This window comes from Chelonia mydas, chromosome 10 (assembly GCF_015237465.2).
Source record: "Chelonia mydas isolate rCheMyd1 chromosome 10, rCheMyd1.pri.v2, whole genome shotgun sequence".
Lineage (NCBI taxonomy): Eukaryota > Metazoa > Chordata > Testudines > Cheloniidae > Chelonia > Chelonia mydas.
The window spans coordinates 63752516-63778449 of NC_051250.2; the positions used below are offsets into that span (position 1 = coordinate 63752516).

At 40.4% G+C, this 25934-nt stretch overlaps 1 protein-coding gene and 1 long non-coding RNA gene across 7 annotated transcripts in view; one reads left to right on the forward strand and one right to left on the reverse strand.

Annotated features, from left to right (window-relative positions):
- FBN1 (fibrillin 1) overlaps positions 1-25934 on the reverse strand; it is a 216199-nt gene that overhangs the window by 167051 nt on the left and 23214 nt on the right. For all 4 annotated transcript variants that reach the window (XM_043524453.1, XM_037910538.2, XM_037910540.2 and 1 more), the window contains exons 5-6: positions 18806-18901; positions 16673-16768 (exon numbers count right to left, since the gene is read on the reverse strand). In XM_043524453.1, the coding sequence (XP_043380388.1) occupies positions 16673-16768; positions 18806-18901 (192 nt within the window). The remainder of the gene's footprint in view (positions 1-16672; positions 16769-18805; positions 18902-25934) is intronic.
- The window catches only part of LOC119567176, a 97269-nt gene that overhangs the window by 62301 nt on the left and 9034 nt on the right, over positions 1-25934 (forward strand). For all 3 annotated transcript variants that reach the window (XR_006284538.1, XR_006284539.1, XR_006284540.1), the window contains exon 4: positions 17908-18091. This is a non-coding gene — a long non-coding RNA (uncharacterized LOC119567176). The remainder of the gene's footprint in view (positions 1-17907; positions 18092-25934) is intronic.

Sequence of the window (25934 nt, forward strand, 5' to 3'; positions counted from 1 at the left end):
AAGATTCCAACCTCCTTTTTAGGACTTCTATAGATGGGGACACTCAGGAAAATTAATCTGAATTAATTAAATGTGTGGATTAATTTAAAGGCATTAAAGACCTGTGGACACTCTCACTTAGAATTAAGAAGGCTTTAATTCGGTTTAGTTTAATTCACTCCTTCACCTTTTGATAAATACTCCTTCCACCACCCAATGAGTCAGAGCCAAACACCGACTTGGCATAGAGAAAGTTTTAACCAGGGTTCCTGAAATGATGCTGATTGTGGTTGGTCATGTCTGCGCTTGTAGCTAATTATGTTCAGCACTGGTTCAGCTTCACCAATTGCTGACAATGATTGCCAGCAAACACCTGTGCTCAACCTGGGGTCCCATTTCAACTGACTTCCAATATCAGGCCACAAAATAAACATGTATGGAATGATCTTCCCAGGCCCACAGCACCCAAGGAGACTACTCCTTCTATACCTCTCAGCTGTTGCATCAAAGAAAAACATGAAAAAGTGTTAACTGTAGTCCTCAGTTACCAAGATGGGTTCCACAGATACCCTGCCCCAATCCTGACCTATTATTATCCTATGACCAGTCTCTAAACACAACAATGTGGTTGGTTTTACAGTGCAAAGTAATGCACACTAGAAAATGTAATCCCAACTATACATACAAAACACTGGGGTCTAAATTAGCTGTTACCACTCAAGAAAGATCTTGGAGTCATTCTGGGTAGTTCTCTCAATGTGCGGTGACAGTCAAAAAAAGCTAACAGAATATTAGGAACCATTAGCAAAGCGATTGATAATAGGACACAAAATATCATAATGCCACTATATAAATCCATGGTACATCCACACCTTGAATACTGAGTGCAGTTCTGGTTGCACCATCTCAAAAAAATATATATTAGAATTGGAAAAAGTACAGAGAAGGGCAACAAAATGATTAAGATATGGAACATCTTCCATATAAGGAGAGATTAAAAAGACTGGGGCCAGTCATCTTAGAAAAGAAATAACTAAGAGGGGATATGATACAGGTCTATAAATCATTAATGATATGGAAAAAGTGAATAAGGAAATGTTATTTACTCCTTCACATAATACAAGAACCTGGAGTCACCCAATTAAATTAATAGGCAACAGGTTTAAAACTAACATAAGGAAGTAGTTCTTCACACAATGCACAGTCAACCTGTGGAACTCATTGCCAGGGGATGTTGAGAAGCCCAAAAGTATAACTAGGTTAAAACAAATAATTAGATAAGTTCATGGAGAATCAGTCCATCAATGGCTATTAACCAAGATGGTAAGGAAGGCAACCCCATGCTCTGGGTGTCCCTATGTCTCTGATTGCCAGAAGCTGGGACTGGACAACAAGGGATGGATCACTTGATATATGCCCTGTTCTGTTCATTCCCTCTGAAGCACCTGGCACCAGCCACTGTCGGAAGATTGGATACTGAGTTAAATTGGCCATTGGTCTGAGCCAGCATAGCCATTCTAATGTTCTTATGCTCTAATACAGCAGTTCTCAAACTTTAGTAACCCAAGGACCCCCATATTGATTTAAAATTTGTCGTGGACCCCCCCACCCCTCCCACTCAGCCCCAGGCCCCACCCTCACTCCACCCTCATCCCCCAGGCCCCACCCCCACCCACCTCTTCCCGCCTCCGCTCCACTCCTTCCCGTCCTCTTCCCCGCCTCTTTCCACCCCCTCCCCCGAGGGCACCCCATCCCCACTTCTCCCCTCCTTCCCAGCATCTCCTACATGCTGCTGAACAACTGTTTCCCAGCATGCAGGAGGCCCTGGCAGGAAGGGAAAGGAGTTAATCAGCGGGGCCAGAGGACCCCCTAGTGTACCCTTGCAGACCCCCGGGGATCCGCAGACCCCAGTTTGAGTAACGCTGTTCTAATACACTGGTTTATTAAAGATCCCCAAAATATATGGCTCAAAAGTAAAATCAATGGCACCACAAATGGGAAGTTTACAGGTGTAAATCTCACTGATGCCCATAGGCCCTAAGACTACATCCCCTACACATCACTCGGAAAGCAGGTTTCCCCCTCCCCCATCAACCATTGTAACTTTGTCAGCTTGAATTTTTTAAAACTAGCTGTTCCATTTTCAAGATTTTATTAGGCAAGTTCATTAGGTATTGTCAGCATAACATGTGCTTTCCCTTCACATCACTCAATTAATCATTGCTCCACTCACTGGATAGCACAGCACATGCACAACAGAGAACTCAAAACATTCTGGATTATGAACACACTGGCAACGTGGGCACTAGATCTTTCTTGGACTGCTAAAGTGTTCCACTGATGCCATTAGTTAGGTCACAAATTATAGGCAAATGCACATTTGTGTCAGGTTCTCAAAGCCAAAGTATTATTTTGAAATAATGCTTTCTCTCCAGTATTCTTCCAGGTGCCACACACTTTTCAAAATTTATATAAAAATAAAAAAAAAAAGTCGTCACATCCCTGGGATCAGCAGCACCCTAGAGACCTGCAGACACATTTTTATTATGTGCTCGGTTTTCGGAAGAAATGACAGCAACTCCCCTGGCCTTGCACAAAGCTAACCAGCTAATACATTAAATGAAGCTAACATGGGCAAGCGGAGATAAGGAAGGAGTTCTGGGAAGGATGGTGACACTGAGACTGACTGAAGTTCAGAGCCCTGCAGGTGGACACCCTGGCAAAAACAGGAAATATATTAAATAAACTAAAATAAAGGGTTGAAATGCCATTTCTTACCTTCCTGTTGAACTCACTACTATTGCTGCAGTGCCAGAATGTCACCCGAGCTGCCAACCTGCTCCTGCCGGTAGGAAGTGGGCAGCAGCTCAGGCTGAGTGTAGCAGTGCCAGGTTGATACTCCCCTTCCCATGCAGACAGGAATTGGAAGTGGAGCCTTGGCTATACTCCTCTCAGTGCACCAGCCAGCACAGCTGAACTGGTGCACAGGGAGGCTGGAGTAGCTTATTTCCTCCCCTCCAAGTAAGGGGGAAGCAAGGACTGTATTGTTGCTCCTTCATTCACAGTTCAATCCCTGCTCTGCTCCTGGGTCAGCTCAGGATAAAAATCATGGCTGGTAGCATTTACGGATGCCTCAAAGATTAGCAGAATGGTCAATAATGAGAGCAGGGCAGTCATACAGAGCAACCTGGATTGCTCGGTAAGCTGGGCCCATTCAAGCAAGTTGTATTTTAAGACAGCCAAATTAGCAAAGGTATACGTAACCCATGCTTCTGTCGCATGTTTGAATAGGAGAAGTCATTTGCGGGGGCGGGGAGGGGGGGAAGGGAGCCTGCCAGAAGAGTGGACCAGCTGTCCCCTGACTCCAGCTACTATGGGACTAGCTGGTAAACAAAGGAAAAAGGTCACAACCCCTTGAAGAATGGTTAATAGGGTATCTCCAAGGATGGGAACCAATTCCACTCTAAAAAGGCATCAAATTCTTCAGTGCTGGATCCAGAGGGAGACAGCCATACCAGAGGGAAGGTGAAAATCTCTGTGCCTGAGGAGTGATGCTCACAGGGCTGCTTTTACTAATTGCAGCAAGAAGATAATCACAAGGAAGAGGATACCAGCCTATTTACAGAATTAGGCTCATGCTGCTTGTTCAGCTCAGGACAGTGTGGGGACATTAATGCCAAATCGGTAGTGCATATTTTAAATGCCCAGGATTTGTGGCCTATGTACCATTTTGGTACGGACGATATCGGTATGCCTGATACTACTATTTTTTGTTTGCGTAGTTAGAGCCCTGCAAATCTGCGGATATCCACTTAATATCCACGGACCATGTTTGCGAATCGCGGATCAGATGCAGATACAAATTTTTGCTGTACTGCTGCAACAATAAGTTTGTGTTTAGATTTCTGAGGAGTCTTAAGTAAACCCTCAAAGCGTCCTCTTAGAAACTTAAAGATTTGTTTTAGTGTGAGCAGCTTTGCTACATTGTGGTGTCTTTATTCCAAACTGGAGCATCCACGACTGTCCAAATTTGCTTATTTATCTTATATGTTATCATCCACAGGTGGGAGCTCTGCTGTGAAAACCAGACTGAACCCGCTCACTATTCCTACAGTAAAATGGAATTAGAGTGGGTACTTCTGTAATCAAAGTTTAGTGGGTTACACATACATCTAGCAACAAGGAATGCAGGCCACACCTAATTAATTAATCTTTAAATATTCATGGTAAATAGGCCCAATGGCCTGTGATGGGATGTTAGATGGGGTGGGATCTGAGTTACCCAGGAAAGAATTTTTTGTAGCATCTGGCTGATGAATCTTGCCCATATGCTCAGGGTTTAGCTGATCGCCATATTTGGGGTCGGGAAGGAATTTTCCTCCAGGCCAGATTAGAAGAGGCCCTGGAGGTTTTTCGCCTTCCTCTGTAGCATGGGGCACAGGTCACTTGCTGGAGGATTCTCTCCTCCTTGAAGTCTTTAAACCATGATTTGAGGACTTCAATAGCTCAGACATAGGTGAGGTTTTTCGCAGGAGTGGGTGGGTTAGATTCTGTGGCCTGCGTTGTGCAGGAGGTCAGACTAGATGATCATAATGGTCCCTTTTGACCTTAGTTTCTATGAATCTACTCAATGGGGGGGCTGTGTACTGTAAAGCAGTGACTCTGAAAAGGATTTCGGGGTGATACTGAATGAGCAACTCAACATGAGCTCCCAGGGTGGTGCTGTCACAAGAAGAGCTTTTGTGACCCTTTGGTGTATACACAGGAAATGAGCAAGTAGGAGTGGGGAGGTGATTATACCTATGTACACGGCCTTGGCGAAACCGATATTGCAATACTGTGTCCCATTCCAGTGCTCACATTTTACAAGGCTCTTGAAAAACTGGAGAGGATGCAGAAAAGAGTCACAGAAATGATTCGAGGCAAGGAGGAAATTCCATACAGTGAGAGACTTACAGAGCTCCAGCTGTGTAGCTTATCAAAAAAAAAAACAAAAAAAAAAACTTGAGACTGAGAGGTGACTTGATTACAGTGTATAAAGATATTCACAGGGAGAAAATACAACATATTTAAGGACTATTTAATCTAGCAGAGAAAGGCAGAATAAGAACCAATGGCTGCACACAACAGCCAGATAAATTCAAATTAGGAATAAGGCTCAGATTTTTAATTAGGGTGATTAACCATTGGAACAAACTACTAAGGAAAGTCCAAAGTCTTCAGATCAAGACTGGATGTTTTTGTGGAAGACATGCTATAGCTAAACTTAAGTTATTGGGCTCCATACACAATAATTGGGTACCAGAGTAACAGCCGTGTTAGTCTGTATTCGTAAAAAGAAAAGGAGTACTTGTGGCACCTTAGAGACTAACCAGTTTATTTGAGCATGAGCTTTCGTGAGCTACAGCTCACTTCATCGGATGCATAGCATATCGTGGAAACTGCAGAAGACATTATATACACACAGAGACCATGAAACAAAACTTCCTCCCACCTCACTCCCCCGCTGGCAACAGCTTATCTAAAGTGATCATCAAGTAGAGCCATTTCCAGCACAAATCCAGGTTTTCTCACCCTTCCCCCCCCCCCCCCCCCACACACACACATACAAACTCACTCTCCTGCTGGCAACAGCCCATCCCCCTTTGAAACCCCTCTTTATAATGCGCATGATAATCAAGGTGGGTCACCTCCAGCACTAATCCAGGTTTTCTCGCCCCCCCCCCCCCCCCCCCCCCTTTTTTCCAAAAACCACACACACAAACTCATTCTCCTGCTGGCAACAGCTCATCTTACAATGTGCACAGCAATAATCCAAGTTTAACCAGAACGTCTTGGGGGGGGATTAGTGCTGGAGGTGACCCACCTTGATTATCATGCGCATTATAAAGAGGGGTTTCAAAGGGGGATGGGCTGTTGCCAGCAAGAGAGTGAGTTTGTATGTGTGTGTGGGGGGGGGAAGGGTGAGAAAACCTGGATTTGTGCTGGAAATGGCTCTACTTGAGGATCACTTTAGATAAGCTGTTGCCAGCGGGGGAGTGAGGTGGGAGGAAGTTTTGTTTCATGGTCTCTGTGTGTATATAATGTCTTCTGCAGTTTCCACGATATGCTATGCATCCGATGAAGTGAGCTGTAGCTCACGAAAGCTCATGCTCAAATAAACTGGTTAGTCTCTAAGGTGCCACAAGTACTCCTTTTCTTTTTAATAATTGGGTAAAATATAATGGCCTGTGATACGCAGGAGGTCAGCGTAGAAGATCCAATGGTCCCTTCAGGCTTTAGACTCATTAAATCTATGAGCTATATGCTGCCCTTTACTAAGGGCAGATTGTAAGACTGACACAGAAATACAATATTTATAAGTAGCATATTTTAAGTAGCATACCCATTTGGGTAGGGCTTTGCCTCCTCATTAATGACTGGTTGGCGGTAAAGCCCTTTAGTCCAAATGTCCATCATCTGAGATGAAATGCTTGTGGTAGGGATCACTATTGCTACTGTTGTCATCATCATAAGCTGAGCCATAAAATAAGAACATGAACTAAAAATAAGGTAAGGATTATTATGTGTGTTAATGGTGAAAGTTATACCACCAATTAAAACTGGGGATCAAACTTTCAAAAGCACCTAAATGACTCAGGAGCCTAAACCTCATTTTCAAAAGCGGCTTATGCAATTCAGAGTCTAAATCTCACTGAATTTCAGTGGGACATAGGAGCCGAGGTGCCTACATCACTTTTGAAAATGTGACTTAGTCACTTAGGTGCTTTTGAAATTCTTACCCTAGATTCTCAGCTGCTGTAAATGTGTTACAGCTGAGGTACTGGCATTGTGATGTGAAGGAATCCTGCACTGCTTGAGTCCTGTACTGTAGCTTTGCTGCGGAGAGAGGATTTTAGTCTCCATAAGTCTCTATCCAGCTGTTTCCTAACCACTATGTGCACTTAAAATAAATATATTAAAAGAAAATTTAAAAAGAGAATAAATGAGAAATGTGATTTTCAGAGTAAACTGTGGAGAACTGGAGTACTGCTACAGCACAGGAATGTTCTCTCTAGGGCAGCAGTTCTCAAACTGTGGATTGGGACTCCAAAGTGGGTCATGACTTTATTTTAATGGGGTCGCCAAGGCTGGCGTTAGACTTGCTGGGGCTTGAGGCTGAAGCCAAAGTCTGAGCCCCATTGCCCAGGGCTGAAGCCCTCAAGCTTTGGCGCCCCCCAGGGCGGTGGGGCTCAGGCTTTGGTCCCCCTTCCCGGGGTCATGTAGTAATTTTGGTTGTCAGAAGGGGATCACAGTGCAATGAAGTTTGAGAAGCCCTGCTCTAGTGCAAAACCACACAGGTGGCAAATGGATGCACGGGAGAGCCCTATGATAAATCTTTACGTTAGAAGTACAATATATTGTATTAGGACTTGAATGACAATCGGTAAATGAGCTGGCTAGATGAGTAACTTAACTGTCCTATACTGTCTGTGGATATTGATATTTATAATTGAATTTTGCTGATCTCTGTTGCCCAAAGTTCAGTTAAAGAGTTATGGATATTTGTTTTAAAATAAATATGTAATTTTAAGACTTCTAGTGGTGTTCATTTTTAACAATTGTAGAGGTTTATTGGTTACTTCCCCCAATCCTTAGGCATTAAAACCTTTTTACGAAGAGAAATACTCAACCCTGCTTTCTTTACTCAAGTAAAATGCCTATTAATCTCAACAGGAGTTTTGTCTGGTTAAGGAGTGTAAAACTAGCTCTTTATTTTATAGCAGAGCAGAGTTTGGAGACAGATCTTTCTCTTAGGGCTCTTTCCTTTTCAGACCTTATTTAGGCCTCTTTTCTTTTCCTACAGCATTGCTCCAGAGTGCCAAACAGTACATGCTGTCACTGAAAAATATAAAATCCACTCAGTCATTATTCCTGAATTTCCCAAGGCTAACTACAAGTGTGAATGTGGCTGTTGTAACAGTTCTTAAGTAGTTATTTCCTATCTTCTTTTGCAATTTTTATGCTGAAATTAAATTAGGAAATTATTTTGAAATGCAACATTTACTGTACAAAAGCATTGACTTTGATAGGGAAAACATTAATCAACTTTGTTGTAAGGGGATATGACAGGATAGTTGCACTGACCATTCTGACCACCTTTGCTTAAGATCTGTCTTCATTACAGATAACCCCCATTTTGCAGCTGACCTACACACAATCGTTTTATTTGAAAATGCCCTTGTCAGTTTATCCTTACATCAAATATGATCTATGATGTTTCAGATGAGGTCTCTTTCCTTTATTAGAACTGATCATTATTCACGTTTCAGATCATTTATTTAAAAAACAAACAAAAAAAAACACCCTCACATACTCAACTATTTGGAGATCATATGCATTGGAATTTCACTACTCTGTCTCTTTCTGTTGCAGTTGTAACAAAACTTGCAGCCTAACGGCTCAATAAAGGGGAAAGGGGAAGTATGAATGGAAAATATTCACATAAAATTTCTTGGTGATTCACAAAGAAAATATTTGTTTTCACAGCAACAAATCAAGTGATTCTAGGTACTTGTGCTTTCTTATATCAAAACACAAAGGCCCAGAGCAGAACAAACATTTTTCTCCATAAATGGCTGCATGCATAGTTAAATAGGTTCTCGGCCTCATTTATTCATTCTTTTTATTATTTTAACCCCAGGAGTTATCATTTAGGAAGCCAAACACCTCTCCAGCCAAAGCTCCTACAGAAATTCCTTTTTCTCGGCTATTGTATATTCTAGGAAATATGTACTGAGCAGTAAGCTGAGAGGTACCTGAAATGTATGTAACTGGGGACTATATTTGTAATGTTGGTAAAAAGTCAAAATAGCTTGAATGTTCATGCTCATCATGGAGGCCAGAGATGTATCTGTATGGAGACAGCTCAAAAGCAAAGAACAGTCATTCCTGCAGTTCCTTCAGTGCATGAAACAATCTGATCTTCATAACATAATACACTTCTATACAGATTCCTCCAAATTCCCTACAGGACTTCACAGAGTGCAAATCTAGCAGTGCAAGCTCTTCAGGGAAGTTACATTCTTCACCTATCTGCACTGTGTATGTAAGTCATATCAGTACTAATGTGAATACCTACAGTCAAGCAGGCGTGGACTTCCCTTCTTGTATATAATCTCAGCAGAACCCATTGATGTAATTATGTCCTTGCACACAAGGCTTCTTAGATACTAAGGGCCAGATCATGTACAACAGAAGTCAATGGGAGTTTTGTCATAGCCATCAATGAAAGCAGAATCCAATCCTTAAGTAATAATTATGAGTCATACACACATGTACCCCCAAAGGAACTGGTAAAGTGCTCAATCTTTGCAGGATTAGGATCATAATCTGGGTAACAAAACTCCAAGAATTATTTCAATCCATTATTATTTTTAAAATATCTATATTACAATTTATGACATCTGTCTGCCTAAATTGATACAGTTAATTGCTGATGATGGGTTCCATCTTTTCTACACTGAACACAATGTGGAAACCTTGATTTTCACTTGAATTTTTGCACACCTCTACCAAAACAATTTTAAAAAACCCCAAAACCTAAAACCCAGTACATCATTGCATATCTAGAGGTCACTGGCCTTAACAGCCTGTAGATAAGGTAGAGGTTTTTATAATGAAAATCTTTGTACACTTTATTGTGGCATTTGTGAAAAAACACAGGAATTCCTGTTGATTTGCTGGAGGGTTGTTTGGTTGATTTTTGTTGTTGGGTTGAACTGGAGTGTGTGTGATGGTTTCCCTTCTCCAAACAGAGCCTTGAATTCAACAACAATTTAAAAACACCTGACACTATGCATGAAGAATTAAGCTCCTCCCAGAAGCCCTAAGTCCCTCTGCACTGAAGCATATGTATCATGATCAGCTTTATGTATATCTCTTAATACGCACTTTTTAAAGATGCTATTTAATATCTGGCAATTCACAAGGTATAGAATAAGCAACAATATATGGCTAGTTAGATAATTATATCAGATACATATATGCAAGGAACAGAACAATGGTCAAGTCCTTTCCCCACTCAGGAATTACCAGTGCCTAGTACAACTACCCCATCTGAAGTGTGTTATTGCTTACTCAAAATCCTTGCTACATTTGTTGCTTTAAACAACTCAGAGTTTTAAGCTGAATTTATCAAATTCAGGCCTAGAGATCCATTGATTATACTGTTGTGTATTTTAAAGCATCTTAAATTGGGTGAGTTAATTGTGTAATGTGGACTATTGTCCACAGGATTAAGCTACAACCTCCATTCCAGAAGAGAAAAACTCAAGTGGATTATCCATGTAGCTCACTCTCTTTTATGCACAAAAATACTCCAAAGCACTAGCTCATTTGGAAAGAAGAGCTGCAAATTGGGTTTTAAAATTGAAAATATTTTATAATACAGACTTACAAAACTGTGTTCAAAATATCTTAAAGGAAAAAAAAAGTCACTCCAAGGCTGAGACGGAATCGACTGAATTTCAGCCTGGAGCAAATTTTCATAATTAAGTTATAAACTCATGAAAATAAGGGTCTACAATAGCAACAGTTATTACAGGCCTTCAACTACAGCTGTGTTAGAGTGTGCTGCTATAATACTATACATGCATTAACGTTACTGGGCTGCAGAAATTACATGTCTATGTCAACAGATGTGTTTCTTGGAAGCCAGCTACAAAAATCAAGTTTATTCAAATGTTTGCCAGCTACCATATGCTGCAATCCTACTTTAAATGCGACATAAGGCTTTGAGAACATACTTTTACTGCTATCTACACTTTGTTATTTACTTTCCATTTAGACTAAATACCAGAGACGGGGCACGCTAAGGGGTGCAGTGTCCTTGCTGTAAAAACATATTCTACCAGTTGTAATATTTAGAAAGAAAAAAAATATGCATAGCACTAAGGCCTGGTTTGAGCACAGTTAGTGTTCGCACTCGCATAGACGATTTCTGGGAAAGATAATTTTACATAGGGCATTCAATTTGGGAACTTTTAATAATGGCCAAACATAATTAAAAATCATGCAAAAATCCCTGCACGAAGATAGCAGTACAGGAATGACTCGGTATGCAGAAAAAGAATTCATTTGCTCATATTCAGAGTACAGAAAAAAACCACGATATATTTTAAATAATATTTGAACTACCTTGGGCCCAATCCTACTCCATTGAAGCCAATGCCAAAAAGCCAGTAAGCTGCAGGATTGGGCCCTTTATGGTGCCACAAGGACTTGAACAAATAAACAGGGCTGAATCATGTTCTAAGAGCTTCTACTATGTTTCTCCAAATGGGTCTAAGTAGCAAAAGCATGTTTTTCAGGTCATTTTTGCAGTGCAAGTACAGCAACCATGTACAGCATCAATTGTACATTATATACAGTTCACCCTACTAAAGTACAATTATCTGACTGTAACAGGGGAGAGTGATACGTTCAGAAAATCGAGGGAGCTTTCAATGTAATTAGCAGGCAGTGGAGGGTCTGAACCTATTTTGGATTATAGGGGATTTCTGATCATTAAGTTTGTACTGTCTTTTCTGAACTGAACTTTTTTGTTCATAAAGTGCACGATTTGTTGTGATATTTTGAGTGGCAGAAGGAAATCTGATTTTTGGTTTATTAATCTATTATTTGGAATTTATTTTCATTAAGAACTTCATCCTGAGAGACTCAAATACGCTCAAAGTTAAGCATGTGCTTAAGGGCTTTGAACACTTGGGCGCTTATCCAGCTAAGCACTTAAGCACATGCTTAACTGCAAGCACATGAGTCTCTTGGGTTTAAAGTTCAGCACATGTTGAAGTACTTCATTGGATCAGGGCCAGAGCACTCAGCACCTTGTAGGATGGAGCCCTAAAAGCTGAAATCCTTTCAACCAAGCTAGGCTCCATAAAATATTCTCCCGCCTAGTTAATACATCTTAAATCGGTCTTAAATTCTTTTAGGAAACTTTTCCAATTCCATTACCCTTTCAGTGTTTAATTTATGCCATGTCCATCTTTCCAATACACATTATCACAAAGAAATACCAAGTCAGTTTTATTCACAATGATGCATCTGCATATACTTGGCACTACGCCCAGTAGGCTTCCCCTGCTCTGGAAAGGAGCCAAATACTGTACTCAGCAGCTTAGGAGTTATCGATACAGGTATATGACTAATGCAATCATGCCATAGCCATCAAATAAATCAGTCTCTAAGAGAATATTCATCATTGGTGGCATAACATACCCTCCCACAATGTGCTGAAGATCTCCAGCAAAGTAGTAAGTAAACAACATTCCTTTTGGCCTTGTTTATAGTATTTTATGTCAGGAAGGCTTCCACTCATCCATACAAAATGTAATTTGTATGCTCTAATCATCCAGGGCCAGATGCTGCCCCTTCCAAGTCAAAAGTACTCACGCCACAGATTTCGGCAGATCTCACTGCGCTATCATGGCAGCAGGATTTCTATTGTAATAGGCCCTTTGATTTGTTTGGCTCGGTGCTTGAAGGAGCTGGCCTCTGGGAAGGGCTTGTAGATCTTCATTTAGCAAGCACATGGCCAGCATTTTACTCAGATAACATTAATCCAGCTTGTCTCAGGTTACATATATGGACCAAAATATATGTAACAGAAATTCTATTTAAAACAGCATAATATTAGGGGCAAGACCATGTTGCATACCTCGGGATCTAAAAAACAGACACAATCTTTGCTACAACAATAGAGCCTTTTCATAGTTTTCCACCTCAGATTATTAGGATGCTTCCAAACAATGTATTAATTGTTCAACAATACACTGTATAAGAATGCTATACACGGCAACATCATGTAGTAAGGGTTGCAGGATTCTTTGGCTTGTGACATACATGAACTAAAAGGCACGCCACAAACATGCTTTTTGACTGTAATGATTAATGTTTGTAGACAGAAGCACTGTATAATTTGGAGCCATAATACATGATCTAGACCATTGGCACAACCCAGAAGTCAAACCACAGCCACACATGTATGATGTGCAAGGCACATACCACAAAACCCGGCAACTCCATCTCCCATTCCGTTTAGCTAGAAATGGTACTGTCAAACAAGAAAACTGGGTCTATTTTGCTCACTCCAAAATTGAGAAGTTTTAAAAGAATGCCACCAGATGTAGTTCTCATTTTACTCATGCTTAGATAAAGGTGCTTCCCCTTTGACATGTCAGGTTTGGTCGGAAGAAAATAGATACTGTTTTACTTTACACAATATGCATTTCACTGTAATCCACTCATTGGATCACATCCATCCATATACATCTAATAAGTCCTCCAGGGAGAGTCAAAAATCTACATCATGTTCCTGATGCTAGAGTGTGCATTTGGATCTCTGATTCAACTGACAGATGTGTAAAATCACATGCAGCCAGAGTGCCAGACAACTCCCTAGCGACAACACAGGTGCAGATGGTGAACAAGGCAAGTTATTCCAGCTAAGGTCGGCATTAGCTTATACTCAAAATGCTCCCTTCAGAGTGGAGTTTTTCTGATGACGTAGTCTGACTCAGGGATCTGGAACCCAGCCCTTTCCGGTGGACAGGAATATATTAGCTCAGTTGGGTACAGAGGCTGCAGGGATGAAATACATGCAGCATGTATGAAAGAAGTCAAACTTCGAAGATCCCCAGTGGGCCATATCATTTGGCCTCAGCTTTGCAATAATCATCACCAAGAACAATTAGGGTGTGTTAATCACCATTCTCTCTTTTTTCTGATAATTATGGAATCAAACACATATGCTAAGAAAATGCCTGATGGAAAAGGCATACAGATTGAAGATTCTAGGCCAGGCCCTGACCCATGCTTCAGCTGCTTTGCTCCAGTCCACTGGCACCAAGTAGCGTGGAGGTGGCTCAGTTGCCTGCCCAGGATTCCACAATGGCATAAAGGTTGGCTTAGCCAGCTCTCTGGCCCCTCTTCCATCCTTATATAGGCAGTGTGGCTGGGGAAGTGGGGCATAGCCAGAACACTGCTTGGCTCCAACAACCCCCACCTGGTGTAATGGTTTGCAAGCTGTTAATGCTAGACGCACACTTGAGCAGCCGACCACTGCTCTAACATGTGCTGGGAATTAAACTGGCCCCTGGCAGCCCCAGGAGCAGGGGGCATAAAGGTGGCATACAGCCACCACTGTTCTCTCCCTCCTCAGATCCTGCACCGGGCAGAGCCTCACCAAAGGCAAAGCTTGAGCCCAGTGGCTGCAGTAACAAGCTCTGTCTGCAAGGCTCTATGAATAGTCCCTGTCGAGTAATGTTCAGTACTCCTGAGTACAATGCAAACACTAAGACGATTTTATTTCCTTCAGATTTAGAAATCTTTAATCTCAGATCCTTTAGCGCTTTTTGACTCCTCACACTCCTCCCCACCTCACAGACCTGAACGGCACCTATAATCTGTACCATCCCCACATGACGTACAGGGCCAATTTATCCAAGTAATTGCAGGAACTGCCCATTTGCACAAGCACAGATCAGGACCTGTGCAAACCCTATTTGTGCACATTAAGTTTGAAAATCTAGACTACAGTGGTAATGGTCAAATGCAGAGGTGGTAAGTAAGATGCTGTGGGTTATATGTCAAGAAGCAGCTAAACATGATTGTATAGCCATCTATGGAGTTTACAGTGGCACATAATTAATACTCTGAGGAGCTGGAAGAAGGCATAAGAAAGAGTAAATTAGAGAAGGGCACTCCTCCTTTAGCTTACATATTCATATATCTTCCAGCTGTTAGTTGTTTTTCTTGCTACACTTGCGTCTTATAGCCTCTTGGCCATCTGCACCAACCTAGATTCCTTCACACTCAGTGGGTCAAATTCAGATTTGATGTGCAAGGGGATTCAAGTTACACCTCTAAGCTCGGGTAGAATTTAAGCTAGTGTAGTGTACATGCAGAGGGTGCCATGGGAAAATGCAAGATGCATACACTTTAGACTCCCCACAGAATCAGACACTATAGCTTCTTTAATATCAGTATCATTCTCCCTAAAAAAACCTCCAGAAATCTCCAGTTTAAAATATTGATGGCAAAAAACCAAACAGAGGATTTATATGGTGCACCCACACAGTGTGCAGAAATATTTCACCAGCAGCTTTGATCATAAGAGCAAAGCCATACCCAAGTGAACTGTATGCAAGACTTTTCTTAATGCCAATTGTAGTTCTCTCTCTCCCCCTAAGCATAGTAGGAAATACCTACTACTTCCCACCTCGTAACCAAAGACAGAATAAACAACCATATATTTTGCCGCCTCTAATACACAGCTGCTTTAGCCTTTAGGTAACCACCTATTCTGCCTGTATAGGAGAGCCAGCCACAATTCAAGGGCCCAAACTTGAAGGTTCAAACACCCAGAACACTCATGGAAGTCTAGGGGAGTTTTGGATGATCAATACCTCTCAGGGTCAGGCCCAAAATGAGCTCTGTAATACCTATAATACATGTTTCTTTAATATTATCGAGCATATAATAACTTCTAACTTATGGGTGATCTAGATGAATTTTCAAAAGCAGCAAATTAATAGACCATTTAATCAAATTTAAACAAACGTTATTTTCAAGACTACAAAGAGTTCAACATGAGGATTACAATAAAACAATGATGCCTGGCCTCTGTCTCCAGTGAGCCATTAAACTGATTTAATTTCCTTGAAACAACCCAGTAAAGCAGATAAGGCAGTTGGTATGGCTGTGTTTTCCTCTGAAACAGCTGTGTTTGTTGCTATGGATATTCTTAAGCAAAAAGTTTCAAATCGGTAACAACAAATTCATATAAGATGTAAAGAACTGAGTAAATCTTGCCAAAAAACAAAACACAAAAAGAGTCAGGATGCTGCTTATCATCGTTAATTAAATACATCAGTCTGATTGATCTGAAAATAACAGAGCTATTCTCATAATTGAAACACAGAGCTAACGCTTATGTAAAAATATGTCTTGATGCTTTCATTTGACAGCTCTTGGATCTAGATGTTTTCATGAGCATCACAAATGGAACAAAACATATGCCTTAATCAGTTTCATATGTCTTTTGTTCTGGGTCCTATTTTTAAAATCAAACTTACATATTTCTATAACACTGAATATTTATTTCCAGTCTAAAAGTTAAAATAAGTCTCATTCAGTTGTGGGGGAAATGTGACATCTCTACATCCCCTGCAACAGTAATTAAGTGGGGAGCTTTGCAACAGAAAAATAAAATAAGACTTGCAAAAATCTATCATTGGGCTGCATAAGGACTATAGGACCATGCCATCAACCAGGTACACAGAATGGAAAGTTAAGAAAATAAGAGATTGAACTGTTAGTCCTATACAGAAGGTAAGGATTCCATCCATCAATAGATCATCCTTCCTCAGAGATTACATCCATAAACTAGTCTTATTCCATAATTTTGCATGAATGCATATAAAACCTTCACAATTCTCTCGGACTGAACTTTTGCTTTCAATGAAGAATTTGCACACTATTCTTCAAGAAGAATCTTATTTACATTTATCATTGTCAATAATAAAATTCTACAGTCTAAGTTGTGTCACATCATCAGTATTCTCAATTTACAATTATAATAAATAACCATTAAACCAGTTTCACTAGAATGCGAACACATACACCAGTGTTCGTGATCTAGAGCACATACCTCTTTCACACTGAGGTCCAGTGAAGCCATATGTACAAGCACATCGGTTTGGAGCCACACATCTCCCTCCATTAAGGCACCCATTTTCACAGACAGCTGCAAGTGGAGGGGAGCAAAAAATAATCTTAATTGACATACTTTCATAATAGACGTTTTACCAGCTTCGGGAAAAATGGTGACAACGGGGACTCTAATGAGAATGAATATTTTACTTTAATTTAGATTAAAAGTAATTGAAAAATAGATCCTGTAAGTCTAAATTTCAGTTTTTACACAACTTCACAGACTAAACTGAGTGAAGAATATTAATTTTTCCAAGGGCATATATTGCAAACACCTTAAAAATCAAAATCCCTCTGGGCTTCTGGTGTTTCCCCTGTATGGTACAGTCTAATTGTACTAGTTTCAAACATCCCTTTACATTCGGCATTAATTTAAGTGACGTTTAATTACTAGAGAGTACACAGATTAGGGCTGGGAAAACACATTATCTCCAAATTCTCCAAGTTCTGTCCATGCCTTTGTATAGTCCAGGAACAAATTAACAGACTGATTTGTTCACTCAGACCTATCAGAAATATGATTAAATGTCCCAGGGTTTCTTGTCGACAACCAGTAAATCATGGTATCAGACAGGATAGTCAAAAAAAGATATCAGCTATTCATGTTTCATTGTTTGGATCCAAACAGAGGAACACCAGGTCTTGCAGCCTCATATGACATGTCATGTCATGAGATATAGAACCCACTTCTCCTGACATGAAAGTCCAAAAGCATAGTTCCAGTTGTCAAAGATAATTCAGTAAATGTAATATTCACATGAAACAAACCTACTGGATTTTACATATAATTTGTTTTTGCAGAACCAATTGAAAAGGCAACTGATCTCTTTCCAAATGGAGCAGCCCCACAGGGTTTGCTCTCTGAGGTGACTCCGTTTAAGCAATATCTGTCTTAGTGACCCTGACTCTACTGAAGGAAACATCTATAAACACACTTTGCAAGACCGTCTTCCCTTACCTACTTGCTATTTCACATCCAAACCACACACATTGATTCCACCTACTCATTCATAACAAAGTTCTCTCTCCCCTTCAAATTCCTATGATGAAATTCTGGCCCCACTAAAGGCAATGAGAATTTTGCCATTGCCATCAATGGGTCGGGATTTCATCCCTAGTTCTTACCCAAGGAAGAAATGTTTTTGTCTGTATTTAAATAAATTTTCTTTGTAGGACTAAAGCAACATGACAGCACTGGATTCAAAAGTGATCTCTGAGTTTATTAGAACTGTTGCAGCCCTGATGGGAAAGACACAATTAGCATCAGCCTTTGGTACTCTTCAAACAGTGGAGTCTGAAATGCCGGTGGAGACTCTCCCATGACTGCAATGTTCCTGGTTGTTACAGAGGAGAAGAGGTGGGTTTATACAGGATCTCACTAAACCTAGCAAATATCCTGTCTAAAAGAAGCAAAGGACTCTTGTCATCCATTACAGAGATCTCACATAGGGCTGCCTAGATCAATTATGCACTTCTTTAACAGAGCAGCACCTATATTAAAGGCGTTCCCAGTTATTTGTATTGCCTAGTTAGTATAGCTCCAGTCTGAACACAACAGCTAAGAAGAGATATGTAATTCAATGCAAAATATGTTGGTCAAGGAGAGTAACTATGTCAAGCAACCTTAACTAATGCCAAAATGAACAATCTGGTTATCAGGTACACTACGTAATTCTATATTTAAAAATACACATATTACATAAAGTTACTATATTAAAAAAATCCTTGCGAAACTCTACTGTATGGAAACTGAATCCCCTGATAATACTGAAATTTAGGGCCTACTGCTGCAATGTGTAAACCCCTGGAGGCCAATGCGACTTTTGCTAGCATAAGGATCAGGTTATATCCAATTATTATGAATTTATTTGATGTTTATTTTAATAGTTCTGATCAGAAAGAATTCACTTGGCACTTAATTCAAAGTCACGTGTGTTCCTGTAAAATTCCACTGTAGTTCACCAAAAGCGAGTCCAGTGTTAGCAGAGAGTTAGATTTGAATTGTGACTGATCAGTCTCTCTCAATATTGTGTACCTTTACAGTCTACATATGTAAATACTGGTTACTTACGCTGTCCACAATGTGTTCCTGTATATCCTTTCTGGCAGAGACAATGGTCATCACTGCAGCTACCTCCATTCATACACCTGATGTTGCAGTGTTGTACTTGAAAGAAAAATAATAATTTTTCACAAGTTAGCAAAATAGTCAGGAATAGCTAAATGGCTCAGTCATTATTTTAGGGTTTCATTCTGTGAAGAGCTGAGCATCCAGGGCGTCATTAGAAATAGAGGGTGCTTAGCATCCTTTACAATTAGGTCTCTGGTATGTAGAAAGTGGAAGAGAAAACAATATTAAGTTTCAGTATTAAGGGACTCAAAACACTGCCAGAAACAAACGAGGGTACAATCTCCAGCTCCTATTCATTGAACTAACTAGAATTTCACACACAAGTGAGGGCTACAGGATACAGCCCCAGTTTACAGTGGTGAAACTAGGCCAGCAGAAAAGGGAAAGCAAAGATGTTGGCAGACACTACCAGGCAGTAGCACCAGTGCTTAGCATCAGCACAATGGAGGAATAGGCTCATGTGGGGAGCCAGCAAGACCCCTGCTCCTGTTAACACATGCAGACCAGGAAGGGGACCTGCAACATTAGGCCCTCTAGTGGGAGAAGATGGAACTGCAGTGCAAATTCTCTGACTTGTCGATGTAGGGTCTTTACATCACCAGACAAAGGTGCTGATGGTTGATGTGCTGGGGGGGGGGGGGTGTGGAGGAGGAGTTTAGGGCAGCAGTGCTCCCCAAGGCCAGAGAAGGGGGAAGTGCTCCCCCACCTGTTAACAAAGGAAGGGTAGCTGTATTTCATGCTCCCCGAAACCTACGCATTTGCCATTTATGAATGGTTAACATGCAATCTACCTCTTATGCCAATAAAGCTGAAAAGCCTGCACTACACTTTTCTGATAATAAGGACAAATATGTTATTCAACTAAGATGTCAGGAACCACTTAAATATCAGGCACTTCATTTGCATGGAAGCGGAGAGGCCTTGTGATTTCATTCTCCCCACAGTTCCCACTGTCTAATAGATTCCAATTGAGGCAGACATTCTGAATATGTAGCCAGGAAATGGTTTCCTTCTTAACAGGAACCACATGAAAGGCTCCTCCCCAGATAGGATTACTGTCAGATTAACATTTTGGTAGATTGGCACAGAGCATAGGATACCTACTACGTTGTCTGAAATGCTTAGAAGGACTAAGGAAAAGAGACTGCGCAAGCAACCACTGCATGTTACTGACAGATGGCAAATCACCACTGAAAGTTTGCTGCAGCAAAGCTCCTTAGATCCCTTGGCAATTTAAGCTCCACAAAGATGCAAGTGAGATGGTTGTTGGGTTTTTGTTGTTTTTAAGGAGAAATAATACTTGTAGCTATTGTTGCCACTGGTACATACTACCACTCTATAATAGATCCACCAATATAAACACAGACTGTTAATGTTTAAATTGAATGAGGTTAAAACTAGAATTTATATTTCCCATGTTTCTAATAGTTGTGATACATCTTTGCTTTGCTATGGAAGTACTTTAGGCAACAAAAATAGTAACAACATTCCTCAACAAAAAGTGAAAATATCTGAAAATATTCAGAGTAAGTGTCTAAGTGAAGGTTTTTGGACAGCATCCTAAGTAGGTCAGAAAAAGGTGTATAGTTACTTTAAAATGTGTAGTTCAACTTAGCTTTATACAATCTTAGAAAAACAGAGGGGATTAGAAAAAGCATAGGAAATGATATCATCTGTCAAGCAGGGTAGGAACTTAAAAACCACAAACTGATTTCAATTAGAGCAAACCAAGCCAAAAGCTAATTTACATTCCCACATGAGTACCAAAGCCATTTAAATACTTTGAACTACATCTGAGATAAAAAGGTTAACAGTAGCTTAACTGCTAAGTTTTATATTATTTGTTCAAGTTGAAAGCAAAATGATATTTCCCCATTTTGGGAAAAGGGATGGTTTTACATAGAATTCTGAAAAAAAATAGTTTCCATCATTTGTCTTACTTCTCAAAGGCACTCTTCCAAAGTAAAATATTCCTCTCTACTTTTTAATGCATGGGAGTTTGGTGGTACATACAGTTATCATTACTAAAATGGCCCATTCAAGTCAGTGAGCTGTCTCCCCTAGTGCTATACAGCAGAACCAGTGACATACAACATGGAATCTAAACACTGACTTTGGATCCTCTTTTGACAATTTTTGGAAACACCAGTAAGAAACCATACTGAATATTCTAAAACATTAACCTTCCAAAGATGTATAGAAACACATGCATAGCCTGTCCAGAGTTCAGGTCTATGATTGAAATTTTGAAAACCAGCATACTAATAAAGAGCCAGACACTCCCCTTGGTTACACCAGCAATTTCTTCATGTTCAGCTGTGTTATTCTAGCTGGGAGCGAAGAATCTGGCCCCAAAATTGCAGAATCAAAAAAAAAAAAAATACAGGAATTACTTGGGACTGGTGAGCTAGTACACATGGCTTTGCCATGTCTTAGATTGCACAGGAGATGGTTAAAAACCCAAAATGGTTGTTCTTTCAGGCCCAATTCTGAAAATCAATCCATCTACACTCAGAGCTGCCATGGACTTCAAACAGGAGTAGCTGCAGGAAAAGGGCCTCATAAATCTGCAGATTGCCCTGACAATTAACACTCAAAACAATACGTACGTAATCTTAAAGTTGCTACACAAATGGAAAAAATGGGCAGCACATTCAAAAGTAACAAATCCTGAAGTTCTAACTAAATTTTCAGTGAATACGAGTAAGAATTTCAGGATTTGGCTTCACACTGAGTTTCCATAGCATATCATCATACCAATATAGCTCATGACACATTCAAAAGATGATTAAGCAGTAACAAGATAACACGCATTGTCCAGTCAATGATTCCAAGCAGGGAAACATAAAGGTCTTCAGTTTTGATGTTAAGAGTAAAAGCAGCAGTAGGATCAATATCTCTGGAAAGAGGGCACTTTGTAGGATCAAGCACAGGGATTTCAGTAAAAATATTAGTGGTTATTTTTATAGAATTCTGTGACAAGAAAGAACATTTCCATTCTAGCCCAGGTATTGTATAGAAGAGTTCCAAACAGCAGCTGTAAATATGAAATGAGACCTTCATGGCAACCCAAATGCAAAAGACATGTACATCCTAAGCATGCTTTTTTTGCGGCGTGACTGACTCAGAAGACTAGAGTTAGGCGGTGGACACTAAACCCACTGATCATGAAAGAAGGTGCATTCTACCTGGCTGCATGCATGGTAGGAAAGTTGTGATGGTCCCAAAAGCCTTGGAAACATTAAAAATTTAAGATGATATAGCTTCTTCCTGATGGCAGCAAAAAGAAGAAAGGCATGAGCTTTGGGAGGTTCTGTTTGGTTTGAACAAGGACCTGGAGTCAGAGTCCTGACCCAAAGTCCACTGAAGTCAATGGAATTCTTTCTGCTTGCCTTGCATTTTTAAATTACATTTTAGTCAGGGCTTTTGTGGGATGGTTGCGATAATGTCTATGGACTGACCCATGACCTCAGACAATCTCAAATACCTACAGACCTGCTGACTGACTGGAAACATTTTTGAATCGGAGAATTCTCCAAGCCCAAAATGACTCAAAAGGAGGAAGTTCTTCCATTTACAGAAAGGTGACAATTAAATCCCATTGGGTGATGTCACTGACCTCAGAATCCCCCATTCCAATTCACCAAGGGATCCTGAGGAGATGTTCCAAGAGGGAGGAACCAGGCAGGTCAACATCTTAAAATACCAAAGAAAAGCCTTTGCTTGTTGGCTTGCTTGACTGCAATGGCTGCTGCCATTAGCTGCTGGCCTCGAGACATGAATGCCACTATGACTGACCAAGAAGCCAGTGTTTCCTATGTCCTCCTAGCTAGCCACCAAGGGGCAGGAGTCCAGCAGCATGAAACACTGGAGATTTGACATTTACAAGGAAGGAACCTCTAGTAAGTCAGCAAGTCTGTTGAGATTAAAACATCTAAGCCAAGAAAACCACCAGCTAATCTTTTCAACCATGTACCAGCTTCCTAAAGCTGAATTAAACCAAAAAAGAATTGGGACAACCCCAACCATCCTGCATAAATAGCAACCTTTTTGGTTTGCTTTTCTTTTCCAGTCTTCTTAGTAGAGTAATTATTTGGGCAGGCTGCCTTAACTGGCACCAGAGCATTAACTTCAGCTTGGGAGCTCCCTGTATCAGCTGTGTGACTAGGACTTGAATGTATCCACTGAGATTGAGAATGCTTGCTATTTAGGGGACTGATAATAATTTGGGAAGGCAGCAGTCTTGTTTATGTAGAGCTCAGAGAGAACTGTTGGTTTATTTGATATGATTTAATCAACATGATAATTAGATTAATTTGATATTAACCTACTTCCTTTAAATTTAATTTTTTGTACTTATTTTATGTTTCTGCATAGTTTAGTTCAGTTAATAAAATTTATACATGTGGAAACCTGTGTGGTTCACACATTTCTTCCACAGACATCAAACCTGACCTGAAGAGTCCTGAGGTAAATAAGAGTAGCAACTCTAAGACCCACCAAATGGCGATCCACAGGACTGCTCTATAGTCCTCCCATAAGTGGGGCCCAAACACTGTTAGCTTTTGAAGGAAAGCTGACTTCTGTAAACACAATTTCTTTCAATAAGCAACTTAAGTTCCAGAACTTTTGAGGGCCCGGGGTGCAGGATTCCAACTGATCAACATCAAGGCTGATCAATTCCCCATACTGTACACCCTATCCCACCCCCACAGGATGTATTATGGATGGAACATCAGTCTTAACTTTGAATTTTCACTCCTCCTTAGGTCTGTCACAACCTTATATATTGTTGAATCAAACTCATGTTGTGAACAAATAATTTTTTTTTGCCCATGTTAATAATGGCACTTTAAGGGCTAGCTTGTGCATTCGTTACTTAGGTTGGTGAGTACTGACTCATACAAGATGTCTCACTGAAGTCAACAAGACCACTCATATGAGTGAGTACTCACCAGTGGTAAGGTTTGCACTATCCAACCCTATACTGTGAGAAGTCAATGTTTAAAATACAACATGCTTGACACTGCATGTTTCCTTTTGTATGTCTCTCAGGTGGGACAGTGAAAACCAGTGAAGTTTGTTTCACTGTTCTTTATATGGTTAAGTTTCAGCTTCTTAATCTGCAGTATTTGGGTTTCAAAAATTGCAGGGCACAGACTATTGGTTTAAAAACAATTGTTTTAAATCAGAATTTATATTTATTAGCATCATTTGAAGAACATTTCCATTTGTCTTTGGTTTTATGAAAGCTTGTTTTGACAAAATTTTAATCTGGAGCCAGATTTCAGTTGACAATATCCCTTTAATGTTAAACAGGTTTTTTAATGTCACATTTCCTTTGTTTCTTAATGGCAGCTCCAAGCTATTGTGGTCTATTGTCTATTCATGGAATCTGTCTATGATGCCAACTGTGCTAACCATTCACACAAAGTCTACTTTCTTGTGCAGTTGAAGTGCTTGGTGATAAAAATTACTACACAAAAGCTCATCTAGGCAGTAGCCTGTATTCTAATTAACATAACTCAGTCACTTTTTATTTTAAACGCTGGTTTGCTTTACTGATTAAAAACAGTGTGACCTCCAAAAGTTTGCCTAAAACTACTGTCCCATTTAAACAAGTTCTGAGTGATTTTTTTTAACACAAACTGCATGTAAAGTGTTAGTGTTTTATAATGTATATAGGAAATCCACAATGTTAAAACAGCCAAAATCTAAGTAACAGTATAAGGGAAAAATTGTCAGCACTGATTAAAAACGGTGATTAGTATAATACCCTAACATATAACAGGAAATCACTTGACAACAGAACAGTATTGGTCCTAACTGTTACTTTACTCAAAACTGCAGCAGAATCTCCGGCCTCCTTTAGCCATGCATGGAACTCCCATGAAAGCCATTGGGAGTTTGTGCAGAAATAAATGGCAGGATACAGCAGAAAAAAAAAAAAACTGGGTCAAATCCAAGTCTTTACTCATAATTTTTTAATTCATGACTCAGAAGAACCTTCCACTGAAGTCAATGTTGCCCAAGTAAGGGCGGAGCAAGTGCTAAGGGCCAGATCGTGCCTGGCTCTTACACAGATGTAGGAACATAAAACAGACTCAAAGACGACTTCCTTGGTGCATCTCAAAGGGGGCCAATGCACATAGTTAGGGCAGTACCATGCACCCTATGCAGGGAGGCAATAGCAAGCACATTCCCCCTGAGCAATGGGCACCTCAAAAGAAAAATTCTTCCTCCTTGAGGTAGAATTCCTCCCAGAGCTCTTCTGGGACTGTGTGGCACCATCCCTCAGGGCTCTACCTGCTAGGAATGACAGAATCCAAAATAAAGACTTGGGAGCTTGATCCATTAAGAACAAAATTTGCTATTATAACACGTCCCTCACTCACATTCCACATTTTCTTTTACTGCTACTATGTGAAAAAAAATGTTAAAACCACAGACAGAAATGCTCAGCTAATATTAAAGCTCTTACACCTCTAAAAACAAAAGGAAAGAAGAGGTGCCAACCTGAAAACCCCCACTGAGGGTCCTGAAGAGATATCCACAAAGTGGAGACTCAATGTATTGTAACACAAACAGGCAAGATAATATTGCAGACCTCAGTCAAACACAGCTCCCCTTGACTTCGGGTTTAGACACTCGTGACAACCATGTAACTTTTACCTGAATATGGTCTTCAGGATCAGCCCCAGAAGGTGGACACCGAGCCTGACTGCTGATTGCATTTAAATGGAAATGGCCAAATTCTGTTTTCTGTTACACCTGGTTAATCCCTCTGAAATCAGTAGGATTACCCAGCTAAATAAGAACAGAATCTGGCCCACCAATGCCCCATATGACTTCACTGGGGTTATATAAGTGAATAGAATTTGGCCCATTGTCTGCAATGACGGGTCTATCATGATGCATTTTGTGCTGTTGATGTGTGTAAGTCTAGTGTCTAGCAGAGAAGATAGGTTTCAGAGGGGTAGCCGTGTTAGTCTGTATCAGCAAAAACGAGGAGTCCTTGTGGCACCTTAGAGACTAACAAATCTATTTGGGGATAAGCTTTCATGGGCTA